The sequence below is a fragment of the Protopterus annectens genome, chromosome 12.part0 (assembly GCF_019279795.1).
Source record: "Protopterus annectens isolate FY-2018-M chromosome 12.part0, PAN1.0, whole genome shotgun sequence".
In the NCBI taxonomy this organism is placed as follows: Eukaryota; Metazoa; Chordata; order Ceratodontiformes; family Protopteridae; genus Protopterus; species Protopterus annectens.
In genome coordinates, this window is record NC_056746.1 from 935,561,799 (window position 1) to 935,583,077 (window position 21,279).

Sequence of the window (21,279 nt, forward strand, 5' to 3'; positions counted from 1 at the left end):
TTCAGATTAATATTGCTAATAATCTAAAAGTATCCCTGATTGTCCCGGGTTATTTCTGGATTTGTCCCTGATTTCATTGGGATTTGTCTCAAACTCAGAGCTATGGACCTCCGGTTCCTTTGCCTTTTGGGATTCTTGTATTGTTTGATGGATATTTTAGTTATGGAACTGGTATCATTTTTCATCCAGTGGGCCCACCATAGTCATGATTCCTAGATGGGTTCACAGTACTAAAACTAAGCAACGTGCTGGAGAGGCTTAAGAGTAGTGTTTAAATTTTATGCCAAAAGTAATGCCAAAAGGAAGTCAAACATTTTACAACATTAACAGAACATTGATGATCCAGAGGGAAGCAGAATGTAAGAAAATATCATTGTTGTTGGTGGGTCGTAATGCAGAGAAAGCATTTGACAGAGTAAGCTGCGACTTTATGAGCAGTGCAATGGAAGCATTTGCATTTCCTGAAAAAATTATAACGTTGATTAGGAGGATATATGAGGGATCGGAGGTGAAAATTAAAGTGGGCGGGGTCCTCTCTGATAATTTCTGCTTGAGCAGAAGAACCAGGCAGGGGTGTCTTCTTTCCCCTTTGTTGTTTGCATTATATTTAGAACCACTGGCAAAGAAAATAAGGGACTCAGAAATTCAAGGATATAATTGGTATGGTAGTCAAAAAAAGGTGGCTCGATTTGCAGATTATATTATTTTATACCTGACAAAACCAGAAAGAGACTGTGACGCCCGTGCCCTGGCCCAGCAATCAAGGAGCCTGAATCATCACCACCAACACCAGAGAGGGCATCTCATATATGAGGAAAGGATAACAAATACACACAGTAAAGTGCAATTTCCCTTAAGAACACACACAGATCAGTCAGTCCGGGGCTGGTCGCTCCCTTGCTCTCCAGGTCCCCAGTAAGACTCCTCACAAGCACAGCTATAGGGTCCAGATCTCAGGCTAGCTGGGCAAGCTAAAATCTCCAGCACCCTCTCTGTCCAACCAGTGATTCATGTCCCTGCCCAAGTAGCTGACACACACACACTTTGAGATAAGAGTTTATACAACCACACAGACACTTCTGGGGAAGGCTGGCACAGGTTCCCCAGCTGTGCCCCTTTTACCCAGACTATACGGTGGTTATTAGTGCCACGACTTAAGTAATACTTATCAGCTACTCAGAGGCCCTTAAAAGGGTGTCCAATTATTACTGTGCAATATTATTATCCAATTGGTAGTATAGCCCACGGCTAAAGCTATTAGAGTGGCCTTGTACAGTTTTACCAAAGGCATGCAAGTACTCTTAAGAGCTTAGATTAAATTATCTCTACACAAGCCAGCCACAGTTAAAAGGTTTTAAAATATTTAATAATAAATAATTAAAACCACAAGACAATACTACTCAGACAGTGCTAGTCAAGAGTTCAGAGATCACACAGAAATACTTAAAATAAATCAGTTGTACAGTTCTGACATCACAGAAAAACACTTAGTCTAATCTTTCTAATTTGCCAGCTGTTACTAAAAGAAAACACACTACTAAAATAACTTACCTACATAGAGCATAAGGCAGTGCAGAGTTGGATGTTCAAGACAAAAATGCTTAATGCCTTCTGGTTCTATCGGTTTAAATTGAAACTGCAGTTCTAATAAAAACATTACATCATTTCACACTTTCCTGGTGTTCCCAGGCTTACAGAAACTGCATGTACATTATTTTACACTTAGAGCAATAAAGGATATTCCACATGTAAATTCTGGTCATTAACTTTAGCCTTAAAACAATAGGCAGGAAGCCTTCATCTAGCCCGTACAGAGCCGACTTTAGATCAAAGCGTCACAAGATGCTTTTACTGGGTCAGTAGAGAGCACTTTTGCCACATTTTTGTAACAGCATTTTTTTTTTCATTTAAGACAACAAGCCTGTGATTCACATTCATATTTACAAATGATAGAATTATATATAAAATTATATCTGGCTAGGCTGGCAGCCTTCACACTTCTCTACCAGTCTTCACGGAGACATCACAGTGTTGTGGAACATTGTGAGACATTTTCATATCTTTTCAGGATATAAAACTAATGAAGCTAAAACAAAGACAGTAGCGGTAAATTATGTACCCACATATGAATTGGTTCAGCAGTATGCATATTTATTTGACGCCCCACCACTGGACCAGTAATCAAGAATACCACTGCAACAGTAGGGAAGATTCACAGGATGGATAGCAAGTACAAACACAGTATTTTCAGATGCAGGTCTCTGCATGAAGTGCAATGTCCCTTAAGAGAACATAGAGACCACAGTCAGTCTGGGGCTGATTTCTCCCTATTTTTCGAGATCCCCAATAAGACTCTCCACTGGCACAGCTATAGAATTGAGATATCAGCTAGGTGACCCAAGTTAAGACCTCCAGCACCCTCTCCAACCAGTGCTTCATGTCCTTGCCTAAGTAGCTGACACGCACACACACACCTGGGAAAGTCTGGCACAGGTTTACTAGATATGCCCCTTCTGGCCAGACTATAAGGTAGTTACCACTGCCACCAATCAACTCATTCTCAGCTACTTTAAGGCCCTTAATAAAGGGTGTACTGTCTTACTGTGTAATATTAATATTAACACAAATGGTAGTTTGACCAAGAGCAAGGTTATTAGGAGTGACCCGCACAGTGTCACCAAATAAATATGCAAGTACTCCAAAACTTAAATACCTCTACACAGATCAGCCACAATGAAATGTTTAAATATATTTAATAAGTAATAAAAGAACAAGACAATACTAAATATATATTTACAGTGACATCAGAGTTCAAAACCATAAGAAATATTAAAACATTGTAGGACATTCTCAAATAAAGAAAAATATCTAAATTGTGCTTTACTATATTCCTGACTGTATCTAAAAGAATTACTATAGCCTAAAAACTTACTAATAAAGCAAGGCAGATGTGGTGAATGGATCTTCTAGTTGTTGTCATGTCCAAGACATAATGTAGAATGCTCTAAGAGACTTCTCAAATTAATATGTCAAATATTACTGCTGGGATAGCTTGCAGAATGACATAATTTCTTGTCATCTGACTCTAGTCCCCAGATGAAGCAACCATAGACGAAGCTGACACTATTTAGCATCTACCTGTGAAAGTACTTAGACCTCAGATCTTTGGCAGATGCTGGAAGTCATAAAACAATTGCATTCCTTCATGCTTTCAGAAGTAGTAATTAGTTCACTTTGAAGACAATACAGAAAGCTTCCCAGCACAGAGACTTTGTTTTTAGCTCATTAAAAACTGAAAGATGCCATCTTTTATTGGGTAGCCATAAAGTAATTTAATTTCAGCTATTTTCTGACATTAACCACCTGTATTCTACTTTCCACTGCTATAATATATACATTTAAACAGTTACAATAGTGCATGTACATTTCTGTCCTATTCCAGTAGGGCACACTGTGGTTACATTTCAAACAGCACTTTGCAAAAACCTTTTCAACACACACTTCTGTACCAGCAGTTGGCTATACACATGACATACAGTTCTAATACATTTGTCACACAAGCATGTTATATAAATCATGTTGATATTCATAAATGACGTATAATTATTTACAAAATTCCAGACAGCTGCACTGGCAGTATCACCCTTTGTCACACGTACTGCCCCCTTTGAAGACTTGAGCTAGTTTTTCAAGTGACCCTTGAGAAATGATTGAGAGGAATGAGCCTATCTGGGAATGCATTACCCCATTCCCTGTCATGAGATCCCAGCTGCATTGGCATTGCTGACCCCAGTACAGTGCTGCACTGTCACATCATATGCCTGCAACCCTAGGCTCCTCCATAGTAACTTTGGATTTTGCTGGCTGGCTCACTGTAGCCATAGATCCCCCTCAGACTCCTCCTGCCTTCTACTGCAAATACTTAGCACCAGGGTCATCCTATCATGGTAATATTTCATGGTGTTAATATGGTACAGAATGTACCCCTGCCTCCTGCCTAGCAGTTCTACCATGTAGTTAACATCACTGACCTTCCTTACCACTTTGTAGGGTCCTTCCCAAACTGCTTGCAGCTTGTTGTGTCTGACAGGAATGAGAACCTTAACTTGCTAACCCACAGCATACTCTCTGGCTTGAGCAGTCCTGTCATACCAGACCTTTTTCTACTGTTGGGCTTCTGACCGGTTCTCCTAGGCCAGGCCCATGAGTTCCCCTAAGCCTTGTCCTGAGGTTTAGTTCATATGCCACAACACACCCCTTGTGAGATTCACACTTATCCTCCCACTCATCTCGAATCAGACCTAGAGGTCCACTTACCCTATGCCCATACAGCAACTCAAAAGGTGAAAAACCTGTGGATTCCTGAGGCACCTGTTTGTAAGTAGACAACAGATGGGGCAAATATTTCTCCCACTCCCTCTTATACTGGTCTGTAAATACTCGTAGCATGGTCTTTAGTATAGAGTTTAACCTCTCCACCAGACCGATAGTCTGGGGGTGGTCTTTAGGCGCCTCACCTCACAGCACTCCCACACCTCACAGCACTCCCACAGACAAGCCAGCAGGTCTGATGTGAAATTGGCAGCTCTGTCAGCCAGTATCTCTGTTGGGAACCTACCCTGCTGAAAAGCTAACAAAGCATTTGCCACTATTTCTGTCTCAATGGAGGACAGAGCCCCACTGCCTCAAGGTATCTGGTAGCATAATCTACTACCACTAGGATATACTTCTTCCCAGTGAAACTTGGGGTACTCAGAGGCCCACAGTATCCATAGCTACCCTCTGAAATGGTTCCTCAATCACAGGCAAAGGAACCAAAAGAGCTTTGACCTTGTCTCCTGCTTTGCCTACATTTTGGCACTGCTCATAGGTCCTGCAGTACCCTGTTAAATCCCACGCCAATAAAAGGTCTGCATAATACTTCTCTTGGTACGTTTATGCGCATATGACCTGCAAAGGGAATGTCATGGGCTGTGCCTAAAAGTGCCAGATGGTAGGCTGTGGGTGCTACCAACTGCTGTATTCTTTCACCCTCTAGCCCTCCCTCAGGGGTTGACTCTCTATACAGTAACCCTTTGTCCCAGTGTACACATTCCCTCTTTCCTTGAGAATCAGGTGCCTCCCTAGCTACCTCCCTCAAGCCTTGTAATGTAAGGTCTCAGAGCTGAGCCTGTCTCAATTCTCTTTGTAACCCTTCCCAGCTCCCTTTCCACAGGAATTCTGATATCCTATGACAGCAGTGCCTTACTGTCAGCCTGGGTACTACTACTCACCTCTGCATTTGCAGTCACTCTGTCCAAGGGAACATCAGTACCCACCACCAGATGTGGCTCACCTTCAGTCTCACTGCTACAGGGTAGCTCCCTCCCTGAAGTAGCCACCTCACCAGTCCTGGCTTCAAGTGTGTGGCCTGTCTAAGTCCCCACCAGGCTACCAGACCCATGTGCTTGTCTCCAAGCCTGACTGAGTGTAACTGCATGCACACAAGGTACTATATTATCAAAATCACTCTCTATCAGGACATCTGCAGGGATATCCTCAAACACACCTACTTGCTTGCTTTCTTTTCCACCCTCCCAGTCAAGGTGAACCCTAGCCAAAGGTATTTGGAATGGGGTCCTTCCTAAAGCTCTGACTAGAGTAGACTGCCCAAGCAAGTAGTGCTCCTGCTTAATCATTGCAAGCTCCACAGTGGTTAGGTCAGAGGCTGTTTCTCTCTCTCTTAGCAGTGGCTTGTTTTCCAACTACTAAGATAGGATATAACCTCTTGTGTTAATTTGGTAATCTTGTTGTCTCCAGACAGCTTACTGCTGGCATTCTGTCATTCCCACTGCTGGCTCCCCCACCTTTTGTTCCTCACCTTGCTGCCGTGGACATCTATATGCTACTTGGCCCCACTGGCTACATTTAAAAATTTAACCCTTGATCCTGGCCATGTACTCGAACTAGTGGCTTCCCATTTTATTGGCGGACTCTGTTGGGGCAGTTTAGGCTGCCCACCATGGTTTCCCTTAGACCCTTGTGCAGCACTGGGTATCCCATTCCTGTGCAGTGATGCCCTGCTTGGTAGTTATAGGTCTCCGTTTTTCCCCAACTCATCTGCTATATTGCATTCCCTATCTGCCAACCAGATTCTCATGTCCTCAGGCAAAGTGCTAAGGGCTTGTTCCCTCACCAAAAGATCTGCCAGCCCTTCAAATGTGGTGACCTGACACCCACTCACCCACCTATGAAAATAAGTGCTTAACTCAGTAACATAATTACACACACTTTCATCTGCCTTGCATCTATGCTCAAAACTTTTTTCTATAAGCATCCGGTGTTAACTTAAAACACTCTAATACACATTTCTTTACTTGGTTTTAGTCTAGACAATCAATATCAGACAATTTAGAAACGGCAGTTACAGCTTTACCATGGAGTAAGGGGTCAGGAGCCATACCCAGAGCCCTTGGTCAACATTATACTGTTTACAAACACTTTCAAACATATGAATCAAACTGTCACCCTCTGTAAATTGTGGAAGATATTTACTGACCTTTATTGCTTCTGGGGTTCAGTTATTCCCTTCCCCATTACCACCATGACCCTGGAGAAAAGTCAGCATTTCCTTTTCATGTCACCTCTGCCTCTTATTTTCTTTGGCTTCCACATCTCCTTCTCTCTATTGATTCTGCTTCGGTCTCCAAATGCTGCAGTCTGTCTGCTGATTCTATTTCCAAATGTTTGGCCTTCTGTTCAAGTCTCTTTAATTCCAGACTGATTTTTAAGTCCTCTAAGGCAAGTTGAACTGTCCATTTTCTGAGAGTTGCACATCCCCCAAGGCCAGTCTGGTTGTCCTCCTGGTTGCTAGTCTGTGATGCAGCTGTGCCCAAGGCTGCAGTAATTTCTGCTTTAGTCAGGTTGGCATGCACCATTCCTTTGGCTTGGCACATCTCAGCCAACTGGCACTTTGTCAGCTTTCCATAGTCCTCTGCTGACATCCTTGCCTGCTCTCCCTGACTAACTAACAAAAAATAAATAAAACTACTGTGATATAAAACTCTGAATGTTCACTGTGTGGCTGCTTGAGAGTACAAACACCTTCTTTAGTGACCACTATTTACAGGCTGCAGGAGTTCAAGATCCACATCACTGAATCCCAGTATGTGGATATTCCACTACTGCCAACCAATATGTGACGATCCACCACTGGACCAGTAATCAAGTAGCCTCAATCCACACCACTGGCAACAGTGGGGGTAGTACATTGGAAGGATAACAGCTACGAACACAGTACTTCCAGATGCAGCTGTCTGCGTCAAGTGTAATTTCCCTTAGGAGCACACAGAGACCACAGTCAGTCCGGGGCTGATTTCTCACTCTTTCTCCAGATCCCCAATAAGCCTCCCCACTGGCACAGCTATAGAGTTGAGATCGCAGCTGATTGACCAATCTAAGATCTTCAGCACCCTCTCTGTCCAACCAGTGGTTCCTGTACCTGCCCAACATGCTGACATACACACTCTCTTTGAGGTTTGATTTACACACACATCTGGGAAAGGTTGGCACAGGTTTACTAGCTATGCCCCTTTCTGCCCAGACTATAAGGCAGTTACCACTGCCACTAGTCAACTCCTTCTCAGCTACTTTAAAGCCCTTAACAAAGGCTGTCCAATCTTACTGTGTAATATTAATATTAACACAAATGGTAGTTTGACCAAGAGCAAGGCTATTAGGAGCAGCCCACACAGTGTCACCAAATAAATATGGAAGTACTCTCAACACTCAAATATCTCTATATACATCAGCCACAATGAAAGGTTTAAATTTATTTAACAGTAAATCTAAACAATACTAAATCTATATATTTACAGTGACACCAAAGTTCAAAACCACAGGAAATATTTAAAACAGCATTGCAGGACAACTTCAGATAAATAAAGAAAAATATCTAAACTAAGCTTTACTATATTTCTGACTGTGTCTAAGAGAATTACTATAACCTAAGAACTTACTAATAGAGCAAGGCAAATGTGGTGAATGGATCTTCTAGTTGTTATCAGGTCCAATGCTCTGTCTCTGTAAGAGACTTCTCAAATATTACTGCTGGGATAGCATGCAGAATGACATAATTTCTTGTTGTCTGACTCTAGTCTCCAGATGAAACAACCATTGATAAAGCTGGCGGTATTTAGCATATATCTGTGAAAATCATAGACCTCAGATCTTTGGCAGATGCTGGAAGTCATAAAACAATTGCATTCCTTCATGCTTTCAGAGGTAGTATTTAGTTCATTCCAAAGACAATACAGAAAGCTTCTCAGCACAGACTATGTCTGTAACTCATTGAAAACTGAAAGATTCCATCTTTTATTGTGTAGCCATAAAGTAATTTAATTTCAGCTATTTTTCTAAAATTAACTTCCTGTATTCCAGTTTCCACTGTTAAAATATATACATTTAAACAATTACAATAGTGCATGTATATTTCTGTTCTACTACAGTAGGGCACACTGTGGTTACATTCAAAACAGCACTTTGCAAAAACCTTTTCAACACACACTTCTGTACCACCAGTTTGATATACACATACAGTTGTAATAAATTTGTAACACAAACATCTTACAGATAGCTGTGCTGGCAGTATCCCTGCTTGTCACAATGGGGACATGATACAATGAAGTATTTAGGAGTATGTATTAAAAATGAGTCTGGTATGGCAGCTAAGTGTGTGAAGCGACTAAACAAAAGATCATACAAAAACTGAGAAAATGGAAGCTCTGTTATATGGATAGTGAGATACAAGCAGTTAAAATGTTTTAGTCTTATTAGTCTTCTACACAGGTCAGGCATATTTTTATCACCCAGAGGAGATGATGTGAGTAGCTATTAATAAAGAGCTGAAGGGCTTTATCTGGGGAGCCTTCTGGCATTCTGTCATTCCCACTGCTCAAGTGGGATAAGATGATTCTTCCAGTAGAACAGGGCAGATTGGGATTACCCGATTTAAATGAGTATTTCTGAACTACCCAGTTAAGACTCCTATACATAGCACAAGCAGAAAACTATAATTCAAAGTGGAAAGTGATGATGATGCTAAAGAAACAAGGAGAGCCTGGAATTTTGGATGCAGGCTTTTAAGGAGAGTAATAATCATACAGAATATTATATCCACAAAGTAGCAGAAAGCATCTTAAGAAAAAGGCCAACACTGGAATGGAGAAAGGAGATTCTGCCGATAGGGGAGACTGCAGTTAGGGATATAGACAGCAGGCAAGAGGGGGCTGGAATTTATTGGAGAAAATTGGCAAAGGACCCAAGGTAGCGGGATAAAGTAACTAGAGAGGGAGAGGTAACAGAATGGGAAAACACCAAGAATTTATTTGGACTGCAGGTTAGAGATTGCCTTCCCTATCAAGGATTCATGTCAAAGAATAGGCATAGAGAAAGAAATAGGTGGGTCCTAAATGAAAGACCAGTATTGGTCTAGAACAGAAGCTGCCATTAAAAAAAAAAAGAATAATTAGTAGAGCATATAAAATATTGCATGATAACTACAAGAATCAATCCGAGGAGGTTAGAAAGGATCTGGAATAGAGATTGGAGGATCTGGAATAGAGATTGGATAAGCAATTTACAAAGAAACAATCGGACGATATTTGTATGTCTCCAAAATATGCAACAAACTCTTAAAGATTTAGGATTTTTGCTTGGAAATGTTTACATAGATATTTTTCTTCAGGTAGAAAGCAAATGTTGGCGGTGTGATGGGGACACATTTTATGAGAGTGTGGTGAGTTGGTAGACTTAAGGATTCTCTGTGGGATGCACTGTTGGAGATGCTGGGTGAGCACTTAGGTGTAACAAGGGAGATGATTTTTCTAAGCTGTGATACAGAATCAGAATTGCCTAGACATGGTAAGGCCTTGCTCTGTTTAATTATGATGACTGCCAAAAAGACAGTTACTAGAAAATGGAAATGAAACTCTAAACCAACTATACTAGAAAAAGTGAATTTAGTAACAAAGATAAAACAACTGGAATTGAGATCTTTAGAAAAGGGTAGGAGCAAACTGCATAGGAAAAAATGGGAATTGTGGGAACAGTACATACAAGGGAGGAATGAGGTTTAAAAGAAGGCAGACCTTAAATGAGCTATGTAATGTTTGACTGAAATGATTGGGAAGATTATAAGTGATGTATAATGTTTGCAACTGGAAGTGTGTCATTATGGTTTGTGATGTAAAATGCTTGCGACTAGGATTGTGTTGGTGTGGTTTGTTTTTATTTATATATATATGTATGTTTGTGTATGTCATAAGCGATGGCTTAATAAAGATGTTTTTGTTTAAAAAAGGGCAGTAATTGAATAATTTATGTAATGTTAGGTTATACGATATATAGCAATATACATGAAGTATAATGTTTATAAATGTGAACTTGTCAATACAGTTTGATTACTTTTACTTGTATCACAAGTGATAATTCAATAAAGATGTTTTAAAAGAAGAGTAGTGTTTACATTTTTTAACAGTTTCATATGTAACATCAAGTTCCCAAGATTAAAAATGCTGTTCTTTTCTCTTTTAATTTAGGTAGGCCTGGCTGTCTGTTATGACCTGCGCTTTCCAGAGCTGTCATTAGCACTTAGGCAGGGAGGAGCAGAGATTCTCACCTTCCCATCAGCTTTCACTGTCACCACTGGCCAAGCCCATTGGGAGGTAAGCTTTACTCTGATTTGTGGACTGATAGAGGTCTCATATACCTATAAACTAAACTGCAAGCAGAAAAGGAAACCTGCAGGGTTAAGAGATCCTAAAAGGAAAAGTGAGTTACAAGCAGAGAGAAACACAGAGGGGTACCAGAAAATTGGAAGTTGGGGAGGCGGACTTACCAACTTAAGATGAACAGAAGAAGAAGGTGGTGGACCTAAGGCTTGTACAAACAGCAAGGATATCAAGAAAGTGGGGTAGTATCTGGCATATGGCCCTCACTGACAAGAACTTTGAAATGTAAAGCTTTGGGGAAACGTTGTGGCACAGGATATTTTTGTGATCTAAGTTTGAAAGGGGGAGCAACAGAGGTCTGGATTTTGTAAAAGTGTTTGTTAATGTTGCTGACCAGGAGAGCAAGGAGCAATACAGAAGTGTGTGAGAGGTGACACAGCACGAGGAAGAAAGTAAGGAGGGCATGAAGGAATGTAAAGCAAAAATGTGGCTTATAAGATGAGGAACTGAGGAATTAGAAAGCATCTGACTTCTAAAGTATAGCTGCCAAGTTTAAGATGTAATAACATGAGCAGTTCAAGAACAAAGGTTATGCAAAAGAACGTGCATGTTCTCTGTTCATGGCCCTGTCAGATTAGAGGAGAGGTGGATGTTTTACCTATAATTTAGTTTTAAAAAGTTGTTTCTAGTATTATTATTATTCAAGACAATTGGCTCATGATTTCTAAAGACATGCATCTGGAGCATTTCTCCCCGGGCCTCCGCTGAAAACAGGCTCTGTGGAACCTAGTCGGACATTCCCGGTCAACAAATGTTAAATAAATTAAAAAAAATAAAAATAAAATTTAATGCTTCTGAGCAATTAACGTAAGCACAATCCATTTTTTCTCCCACAAAAGACTATATAAATAAAACTGAATAAATCAAGTTAATGTGAATGTGGTATACTATTAATGTTGCCTCTGGTTAAATGATTTGTTCAATCACAGTAGGCAAATAAAGGCTGTGGGAACCAAACCCAATACCAGAGGATGACTTAACACTATTAAAAGTAGAAATAAAATAAAAGGAAGATATTGTATATCCTTCCATTTGTTTTACTCATAATGGCTGAGATAGTCACGCTATGCCCCAGCTTGCCCTGAGGTGCGATTTTAGGGAGGATATAGTAAAGGCACTAATGAACCATGAGGAACAGTAATAGGAAATCCTTCTATGTGGCACACCTCATCACTAAGGGCTTTTCATCCGGAAAAAAGGAGGTCATTGTCCCACTGTAGTCATCCCTCATTAGACCCATTATAGAATACAACGCCCCATTTGGTATGTACCTCTCAAGACACCTGCAATGCCTAAAGCAGATGCCCTATGCTGACTGCCTAAAGAATCTCCAGCTATACTCTGTCGCATATCGTCTACTTAGAGGCGATCGCTGTTTAACATACAAGGCCATATCAAACCCAGAGCTGTTGGACATGCTACACTTAAAGAAATCCCAATCCCTCAGAGCTGCACGCTCCAGGGATCTAAACACAATAAACAAAACATGCTGGAGGGATAGGTTCCTGACCCAGAGACTCCCCAGAATCTGGAATAGACTACCCATACATGTCAAGCAGAGTGCCTCTTTGGCCCTCTTCAAAAGGAACCTTGACGACTGGATGGGAGAAAGGAAATTCAGCCCGGGGATCACATCAGTCACCCTGCTAGACAGGGGTCCAGGAAGTAAATAGTGTGGGAAGAAATAGCCAGGGAATTGTTATGGCTAGGCTTGTATAGGCCCTAGGGCCGATAGCCTAGTACCAACCTATGAACCTAAGACATGCATATAAAGAAGTGAATGCAAAGAGCAAATGGCAAACAAAAATGGTGAAAAGGTACAGGAAAGTTTCATGCAAATTGGGAGGTTGGTGTAGTGGTTTTGGTATTTACCTTGCAGACACAAGCTACAGGGTTTGATTTTCACCGTTGAAGGGGAAATTGGCTAGGCTTAAAATGGCCTGCAAAGGCAGCTTGCCTAGAACTTACCTATGATCCTATGTAGAAAATGAGCACTTAAGACTGAACAGGATGTAAAATAGGAGTGTGGCTTATAAAAAGACAATGTTTGAGGGATGAAAATAATGTTCTGTGAAGAGCAGAGGAAAAGCCAGTTACATAAACACTACAAAGAAGGTAGAGACAGAATCTGGGTAGACATTATGTAGAGCTTTTACTTATGGGAATAGAGAGTTCTTTGAAAGCATTAGAAAGCACAGAAGGGTACACCAAAGACTGGACTGCTGGATACAGATGAGAAGAGATGTGATGCATTTAGGAACTAGAATGAATGAATACTTTGTCTGTTTTCAAAAAAGAATAAGAGCACGATGCACCAGTTGCGGTGTGAAGGTGAAAAGTTTAGAACAGAAATAATCTGATGGATGAGTAGCATGAAACTAGGTGTGCAGTCAGCCAAGGCTACTGAGGAATGACAAATCCCAAGGGCGACTTGATTTGTGCATTTAACTGTCAGAAGTGTTTGGGCAGCTTTTACAGTGTGTGTGTATATATGTGTGTGTGTGTGTGTGTGTGTGTGTGTGTGTGTGTGTGTGTATATATATATATATATATATATATATATATATATATATATATATATGTATATATGTATATATATATATATGTGCAGTTGAATGCCAGAAGCTCGTCTGGGGAAGCGAAGCATTCTACAGTTAGCTTGTTAGACACATGGACGCCATAGACGTGGAAGATGAATACCAACTGCAAGGTTGCTTGACACAGAGAAGGCCTTGTCAGAAAATCTGACAATTTGGGAGTGTTACTTCTAAAGTAAACATGAGGAGCATAGTGGATACTCTGTTATGTGGACTTCAGATAGCGCTACAATACCAGTGTAGCAGAAATTGTGGTGTGTAAGATTTTACCCATATTGCAATGTGGATTAAATACTTAAAGGAAGTAAAAAAGCAGTCATGAGAGAAGGGTTCTACTGAGCAGCTATTAACAACTGCAGTCCTTTAGGAGATGGGTTTGGGGAAGTCCAGTTTAGTATACGCATATCTGCTGTAACTACAAGCAGAAAATGTGATCTGTTAGTCAACAGTACCAGTTGCTGTGTGTGTGTGTGTGTGTGTGTGTGTGTGTGTGTGTGTGTGTGTGTGTTTGTAAAGTCAGAAATAAGTCTGTAGTGCCTAGATACAACAGAAATTCTGGTTGTCTTGCAAAACATGTACAGGTACTGCATCTGTAGCAGACTGAAGGGGGTGAAATAGTATTGTAACAGCTTAATGATTTCATAAGGGTCAGCCGCAGTGGTTAGCATTGCTACTTCACAGCAAGAGGTTCTCCAGTTCAATTCTCTCCTGGGGTGCCTTTTGTGCAGAGTCTGCATGTCCTCCCTGCAGTCCTGTGGGTTTCCTCCAAGTGCTCAGTTTTCCTCCCACATTCCAAAGCCATGCTGCAGGTAGACTGGACACTCAGAATTGACCTTAGGAGTGTGTGCGCACCTTCGGTGGAAGGTTGGGTGCCAGGCTGGCAACTTGACACAGTAAAACTCCCACTGCCAATTGTTCTGCCGACTGTTGTTCTGCTGTGGTGACCCCTAATGGGAAGAGCCAAAAGAAGAAAAGAAGATAGCACCTTAATGATTTCATATAATAGACTATGAGCAAACTATGGTGAAAAGACCATGTGAGTGGTTGGACTTCTTCCAAAGTATCTTAGCTTGTGGTGTGCATGCAGATGAGAGTTAGTAATGAAAGTCAGGGGCCACAGCACGTTCACAAAAGCTGAAAGCATTGGGCATGCATGCTTTGGGATGAAAAAAATGGGGATTTGACATGGGGTACACAGTGTTCCATGTTGGGATACTAATGGACCTGTTCCAGTAGTAAAGAAGGGAAAGGAAGCAACTGAAACGTGAAGGATTTAAGCATGACATAAGAAAACTGGTTACAGACAGGGTAGTGGAGCTCTTTCACTCATAGTGAGATGGTACAAGGCCTGCTGCAGGAGTTTGGGGGGGGGGGGTGTCTTGGCAGTTGATCTTTCCACTGTCTGTCATAGGTTCATGTCTTGCATCAGGAAGTAGGCCAGATACATTGCTAACAGGATGCAAAAAGACACTTGATAGTTTGGTGCAGTGGAGCTTTTAAACCAGCAGCTATGTATGTGTGTGTGTGTGTGTGTGTGTGTGTGTGTGTGTATATATATATATATATATATATATATATATATATATATATATATATATATATATATATATATATATACATACACACACATACATGACTTTAAGAGACTACACTAGTTATGTTTTGAATGAATATGCAGGATCAGTTGCCTAACTCACTGAACAACTAATCCCTATTTTAGATTTGTATGTACTTGTCAGTTTTTACTTGGGTATATCTGAGCCACCAGTCCCTTAACAGTATTTTGTCACTCTGCTGGCAATCATTTTGGTAATATATAGCAACTCCTAGTGTAATTGTACTTAAAAAAAAATATTAGTTTGTTGCCTTTTTTATCATGTCGTAAATATGACTGTATTACTGCTGTCCTGCTCTGTTTCTTTGCTGCTGTATGGACCTGGTATAATGAAACAGTGCAGTGTGATGATTGTGTTATAAGGTCCCAAGTACACTAACAGGGTAATGCTGTACTGCCTCAGAGTTGTGCAATAATGATGCATTGTATGTTCTTGTGTTTTGTTTTTATTTATTCCACCCTTTTAAAATTCCCAGGTTCTGCTAAGGGCTCGTGCTATCGAAACTCAGTGCTATGTCGTAGCTGCCGCACAAACTGGGAAGCACAATGAAAGGCGAGCATCTTATGGGCACTCTTTGGTGGTGGATCCTTGGGGAACTGTAGTGGCACAATGTTCAGAGGGTACCAATCTATGTTATGCTGAAATTGACCTACCTTCTCTCCATCGTGTCCGCCTTGAAATGCCTGTGGCGAATCACAGACGTAGTGACCTTTATGGAACAATTTCATCCTCAAACACTTCTTAAGTGAATTCAAGATTTGCACTGTACCAGATGTGAAGAAATGGATGATGTATGTGAAAAGTTACTTGTGTTTTCACGTTTAATTGTGACACAGGGGATGCCCCAAGCTGCATTACTGAGTGTAATTTGCTCATTTACTGTATAAGGTTATGCCTTCTTTGGAGATTGTAGGAGCCACTTTGCAGAACACTGATTTGGATCAGAACCTCTGATCGAACTGTGCATAGAAGATCCATTGGTGTATTGGGGGTGGTGAATACTTATCACTACTTGCTGTAGGATCTGAATTCAGTGCCAAGTTTGCTTCTGCCTTACACAAATATGAACAACAGTGATGCAAGTTGTGTTAGCATATTTCTTAATTTGTTTCTTCCCTGCCACACTAGTTGCACAGAATAATCTAAAGCAAATTAGAATTTCTTAGCTACCTTGATCATTTTTAGCATGGCAGAATATTCAGACCCTAACTCTTCTTTAATAATGCAGAAACAAGTACTCAACAAACCAGTAACTGAAACCAAAGACCTATTAAGGCTTCAGAACTTGATTGGGGGAGAGGAGTCCAGTATCACATGAAAGTCTAGTGGCACTTCCTGTTGCCCCTGACAACGTCTTTTACTCCGTCTACCAGAAAGGTAGACCAGTTTTACTGGCATAAATTAGTGGTTCACTGTTTAGAATACCTTTAACATAGTCCTGATTCCTTGGAGTGTTTGGCAGCACTAATGCCAGGAAAAGCATACTTGTGAACACTTGTGTGCTCACAAGCCACATATATCAATCTACATAATGCAAAGGCACAGAAAAGTGATGAGGGTGGCAGTTCATTAATACTTGTGAACACTTGTGTGCTCACAAGCCACATACATCAATCTACATAATGCAAAGGCACAGAAAAGTGATGAGGGTGGCAGTTCATTAATATTTGTTGCCCACAATGCATGCTAATGAGAAGCAGAGGTTAAGTTATACCCTCAATGCACTGCACTCCTCAGTAACTGCCGCAGTGCAGAATTTAGCAGAAAAGTACAATAACCATAACTAGAATGTTTTCCTGAGAAAATAGGACACTGTACAGGCAGCATAGCTAGCTGGGCAAACAGGCATCCCAAGAGAGACCATAACACATAGGGGACCCCTGCAGCATATAGTGGAAATTCAGGGCAATCAACCAAGGTGGTGGCATAGAGCATAAAGGAAGAGATGCAGGGCATGTTGCTTGAACTGTGTGAGGGTTTAGAACAGCCTCAAAGTACCAGTCAGGGAATGGTAGCCATTTGTATCATGGAGGTAGTCCAAATAACCATATTGTTGAAAGCTGGGATCTGGATGTGGAGTCTGACGAAGAAGCTGCCTTTTCAGGTTAGCCATACATATCACCCTGGGGAAGATGTGTAACACTGTCACCACAAAGCATGGGAGGCCACAGCATAGGCAATTTTTACTATGGGGGGGGGGGATGTAGCCTTGTGGCAAGAAACACTATAACTGTGTCATGAAGAAACTCATGCACAGTAAAGGCAGGATAGTCTATTTTTAGGCAGCACTGAACATGCTGGTCAGTAAGCCGTATCCAAATCACTGGTAAGCTGTAGAGACTATCCATAAGTACACATCTAGGGGAGGCAGTGTGTCTGTCAAGGTAAAGCTCTAAAGCATGCAATAAATCATATTTGGGGGGGGGGGGGCTTAGAATGGCTGGTGAAAGGCTTCCATGTAAAACCCAAGAATCTGTCCCTCAGTGTATGTGGCCTCAAGAGCTTAGTAACCCGAGAAGAGAGCATCATACTCACAACCATGGAACACTGCAGGCCGTGAAGGCTGCCAAATACTGACTAGTGGATAGCTACTTCCAAACTGTCCTTTTGCATGCAACTGCAGCTTTAGTCAATCCAGCTACCATGGGGGTGGGGGACTATGACAACATTCTGACTTGGCAGATGTAGGCAGCTTACAGGGCTCTCCTGGAGTGGGCAAATAATAAGAACATCACCCTCGACTCAGATATATGATTCCAATAGGAGTGTGTCAAGTACTAACCACTCAGATTTTGTGTTCACAGTTGCCAAGGGGTTACCAGTTCACCTCAAATAAATCCTGCTGTGGAAGAGTTAGAGGTATAGCCTTTCACATATTCAGCCATGACAGTGCCATTAGAAAGTGCTCTAACCTGCTATATCTCCATCCCACAAAAATAAAGTGCTGTGGCTGACATATGAGAGAGGGTTTGCGAATAATTCACTGAAAGTTTTGTTTTCAGCAACACTTGTGTAAAAGGAGGCAGAGCTGGAACTATGCTGCTCTACAGTCTGATACCCCTCAACTCTAAGATGAGGAGCAAAAAAAAAAAAAACATTAAAAGCCTGATCCCCAGTCTAGCAGGACTTAGTGAGGTCTGTTCTTCCTTGCTTTACACCCCCAATCAGAAATGGGGGTATTTTCTACTTTGTAAATCTGTAACAAACCACTAGCTGTATCATACCACACATGAACAGGGAGCTGTTATGCGCATCAGTAAAAGCAGCATCAGAATTCATTCCCATACTGGCATTCAGAAATGCTACTATTGTACTACCAAACAAATGGCATTTGCCAATTGCACCCCTAACAACTTGCATCTTGGACAGCTGCCCCATTCCAGCAGTGCTTCAAAAGTAGGTATAAACCTATATTTCCCCCCTTTCTGATGTGTCATCTTTTTAGCCATTTCTTTCCCCTGACACAAAATAAAACAGGCTGGCGTAACCGCTTAAAGACTGTCCTGGGGAGGACAATCCTATCTGCTGGTAGGATGCTGCACTTCTTACAGATGGAGCAGAACATGACAATTAGCCATGCAGCTGATCAGCAAATGGTCATTCCCATCCCCAGGAGAACAGAAGGAATGATGGATAGGGTGGCCGGTCTGCTGTTGTGGCAGAATTCTACAGCATCAGTGAGTTCCAAGATGCAGTGGCCATTTCCCTTTGTGATAGCAGCATACGCCACAGTGTGCTGCCCTTGGCTATTGTATTGCTTGGATATGTGAGATTGCATAGGTATTCCTTGCCAGCCTGCACACACTAATGTACGTATCATAGTCCACCTGACTATCCAGCTGTATGATCACAGAGTCGTACAAAATACAAGACAGCTGGGCATTTTATGCCTTACCAGTGCCCACCCTCAGATCTTGCTTCACTTTTACAATGAGAGCTAGATCAGTCATTCTAGGGGTGAATTTGTGATTACCCTTCCAGGTGTATAACTTCATTTTTAAAGGAAGATAGTTAAGTTATGCTGTGTGAGAACATACCTGCCACCCTCACTGTGCGGGTTCTGTTCATTAGCCAATTTGCCGCCCACCTAACTACATAGGAATCAGTTTGGAGCTCATTTAACTTAATTGTGTTAACATGTGGTACAGTATCAAATGCTTTGGCAAGGCCAATATATGCTGTATGGACAGCTTAACCCCTGTTCATGGCTTGTAGTACTCTGTCAAAGTTTATCCGATACGTTAAAGAGGATCCACCCTTAACAAAATCAGTCTGCTGGAGGGGGGGATCAAAACTTATCAAATTTTTAATGTCATAGTTTATCAGCTCAGTTATGAGCCATTCCATGGCCTTACAGACAAGTCTTGTCAGGCTAATGGGTCTGTAGTTTCTGGGGTCTTTGGTGGGGCCAGGAAGGTTAATTGCCAGCATTTCACAATATGCTGTGGTAAAGTAATGGCAGGGTTCAAGATGTAATTACCTGGGATGAGTGCTTAAATCCTGATTGTATGAGTGAAATCAAATTAGAATGATGTGACTATTTAAAAAATGATGCAGTCTTATGTGTGTAAGACCTGAGCATACACCATGACAAGATGCAATTAATTAATTGTCTGAAACAGAATAAATGGTATTACATTGACATGTAAATGCAGTAACTTTGGAGGTCTCACATGGATAACTTTTGAACTTTGTGTTGTAGCTTTCTTGCAGGTGACAAACACTGGTTCTTTAAAAACACATTAGGAAGAATGTTTATTTAAACTAAATTGAGTAAAGAGGCTATTACTGCCCTTGTTAAGGGCAGAGTATAAAAGTGTCATAATGACTACCACCTTGGAATTATGTGCTTATTCAATAAAGGTGTGGCACCAGTACTTGCGATGGGTCAGTGCTCTACAAGAGAGGAATGGTTTACAGTAAAAATCTGATGATTGGTTTTAATTTTTGATCTTCCTTTGGCCTAACACCTATGAATAATGAACCGATTTTTATTTATTTGTTTGTTTGCAATTCATTAATCATAGGTGTTATGCCAAAATCACTTAGACCCAATTCTGGCCTATACCAGGAGGGTGTGAGGTACTGTCTGTAGCATCAGCCATTTCATAGCCACATAACCTTCTCATCAGTTTTGTCAGCATTGCATGTCTGTTAATAATGGTCTTCTCCAGGACAAGGGGGGTAAAACTCAACTGGATACAAGTACAAAAAAAGAGACTGGCCAAAATGGTATCTTCAAAGAGGCATTTTGTACAATGAGAGTAACCTTCCATATGCTGCTAATTTTTGCCCTTGTACTAAGGACATTTGGTTTATTATAATTAGAATCTTCTGGTATAATGGTTAAGGTCTTTGCCTCATAATTACAAGGTAAAGAGCTTGATTCTGACCTAGGGTTATTGGCTAGGCTTAAAATGCCCTTTAGGGCAGTTAACTTAGTATTTGGCTATGAACCTACAGGTTATGCAGCATTAAACCACACAGATGCTGAAACGGTACACACCAAGACTGACTGATCTCTTTGGAGAAAGTACAGTTGTGTACACTTACCATAAATGTAGATGTTGGAATGTATTCACTGTTGCAGTCATTACATTTGGGTAATCTGCTGGTAGGTTTCCCTCAGTCGGCCTGATTAACAAAGTCTTGGGTCCTGCGTCGGTTGCTGTCCCTTCTTCCTTGACGTCAGGGGTATAAAACATGTAGCCTATAGGCCTTAGTGCCCTTGGGACCCTGAGAAATGGTTTCAGGATCAGCAATAGAGTTTTTGAAAAGGAATTTGTGGGAGTCAGGAACCCTGTAGTATCTGTCTGGCTTACAAGGAGCCGGAGGCAGAGAATCAGGAGTCATACTAGATTCTGAAAAAACATCAACAATATATAGAACAGGAGGTATAGCCAAAGGCCTATGCTGAGGAAGTAGAAGAAAATCCCTAAGTCTCTTTTTAGATTCAGAGAAATCCTGACTTTCCCAGTGGAAATGTTCCCTCAAGGCATGTAAAGTTTCCCCAAAAGAAAAATCCTCAGGGGGAGAGGCAGAAGGAATGGAATCCTCTGCTTCAGAGTTATCATAAGTAGGAATGGACAAACCCTGTTCATTAGAGGAGTCCGAAGAAATCTTGTTCAGAAGATTCATAATCAATGTCTTGCCTAGGCCTCTTAGAAGGAGGGGGTTGGCTACCCCTGATCAGAATAATTAAATCTTCAGCCATTTTGATCATTTGTTTTTTTTAGGCATAGGGGCCTGCACATGTGGCCCAGGGATCGTTTTTTTTAGATATAGATTTAGATTTTG

The 21,279-nt window shown here is 41.2% G+C and overlaps 1 protein-coding gene across 2 annotated transcripts in view; it reads left to right on the plus strand.

The window, feature by feature from the left end:
* The window catches only part of NIT1 (nitrilase 1), a 250,727-nt gene extending 230,868 nt beyond the window's left edge, over positions 1-19,859 (plus strand). For both annotated transcript variants that reach the window (XM_044089966.1, XM_044089967.1), the window contains 2 exons: positions 10,578-10,703; positions 15,458-19,859. In XM_044089966.1, the coding sequence (XP_043945901.1) occupies positions 10,578-10,703; positions 15,458-15,727 (396 nt within the window). In that variant the 3' untranslated portion in view covers positions 15,728-19,859. The remainder of the gene's footprint in view (positions 1-10,577; positions 10,704-15,457) is intronic.
* Positions 19,860-21,279: the final 1,420 nt, after the last annotated feature.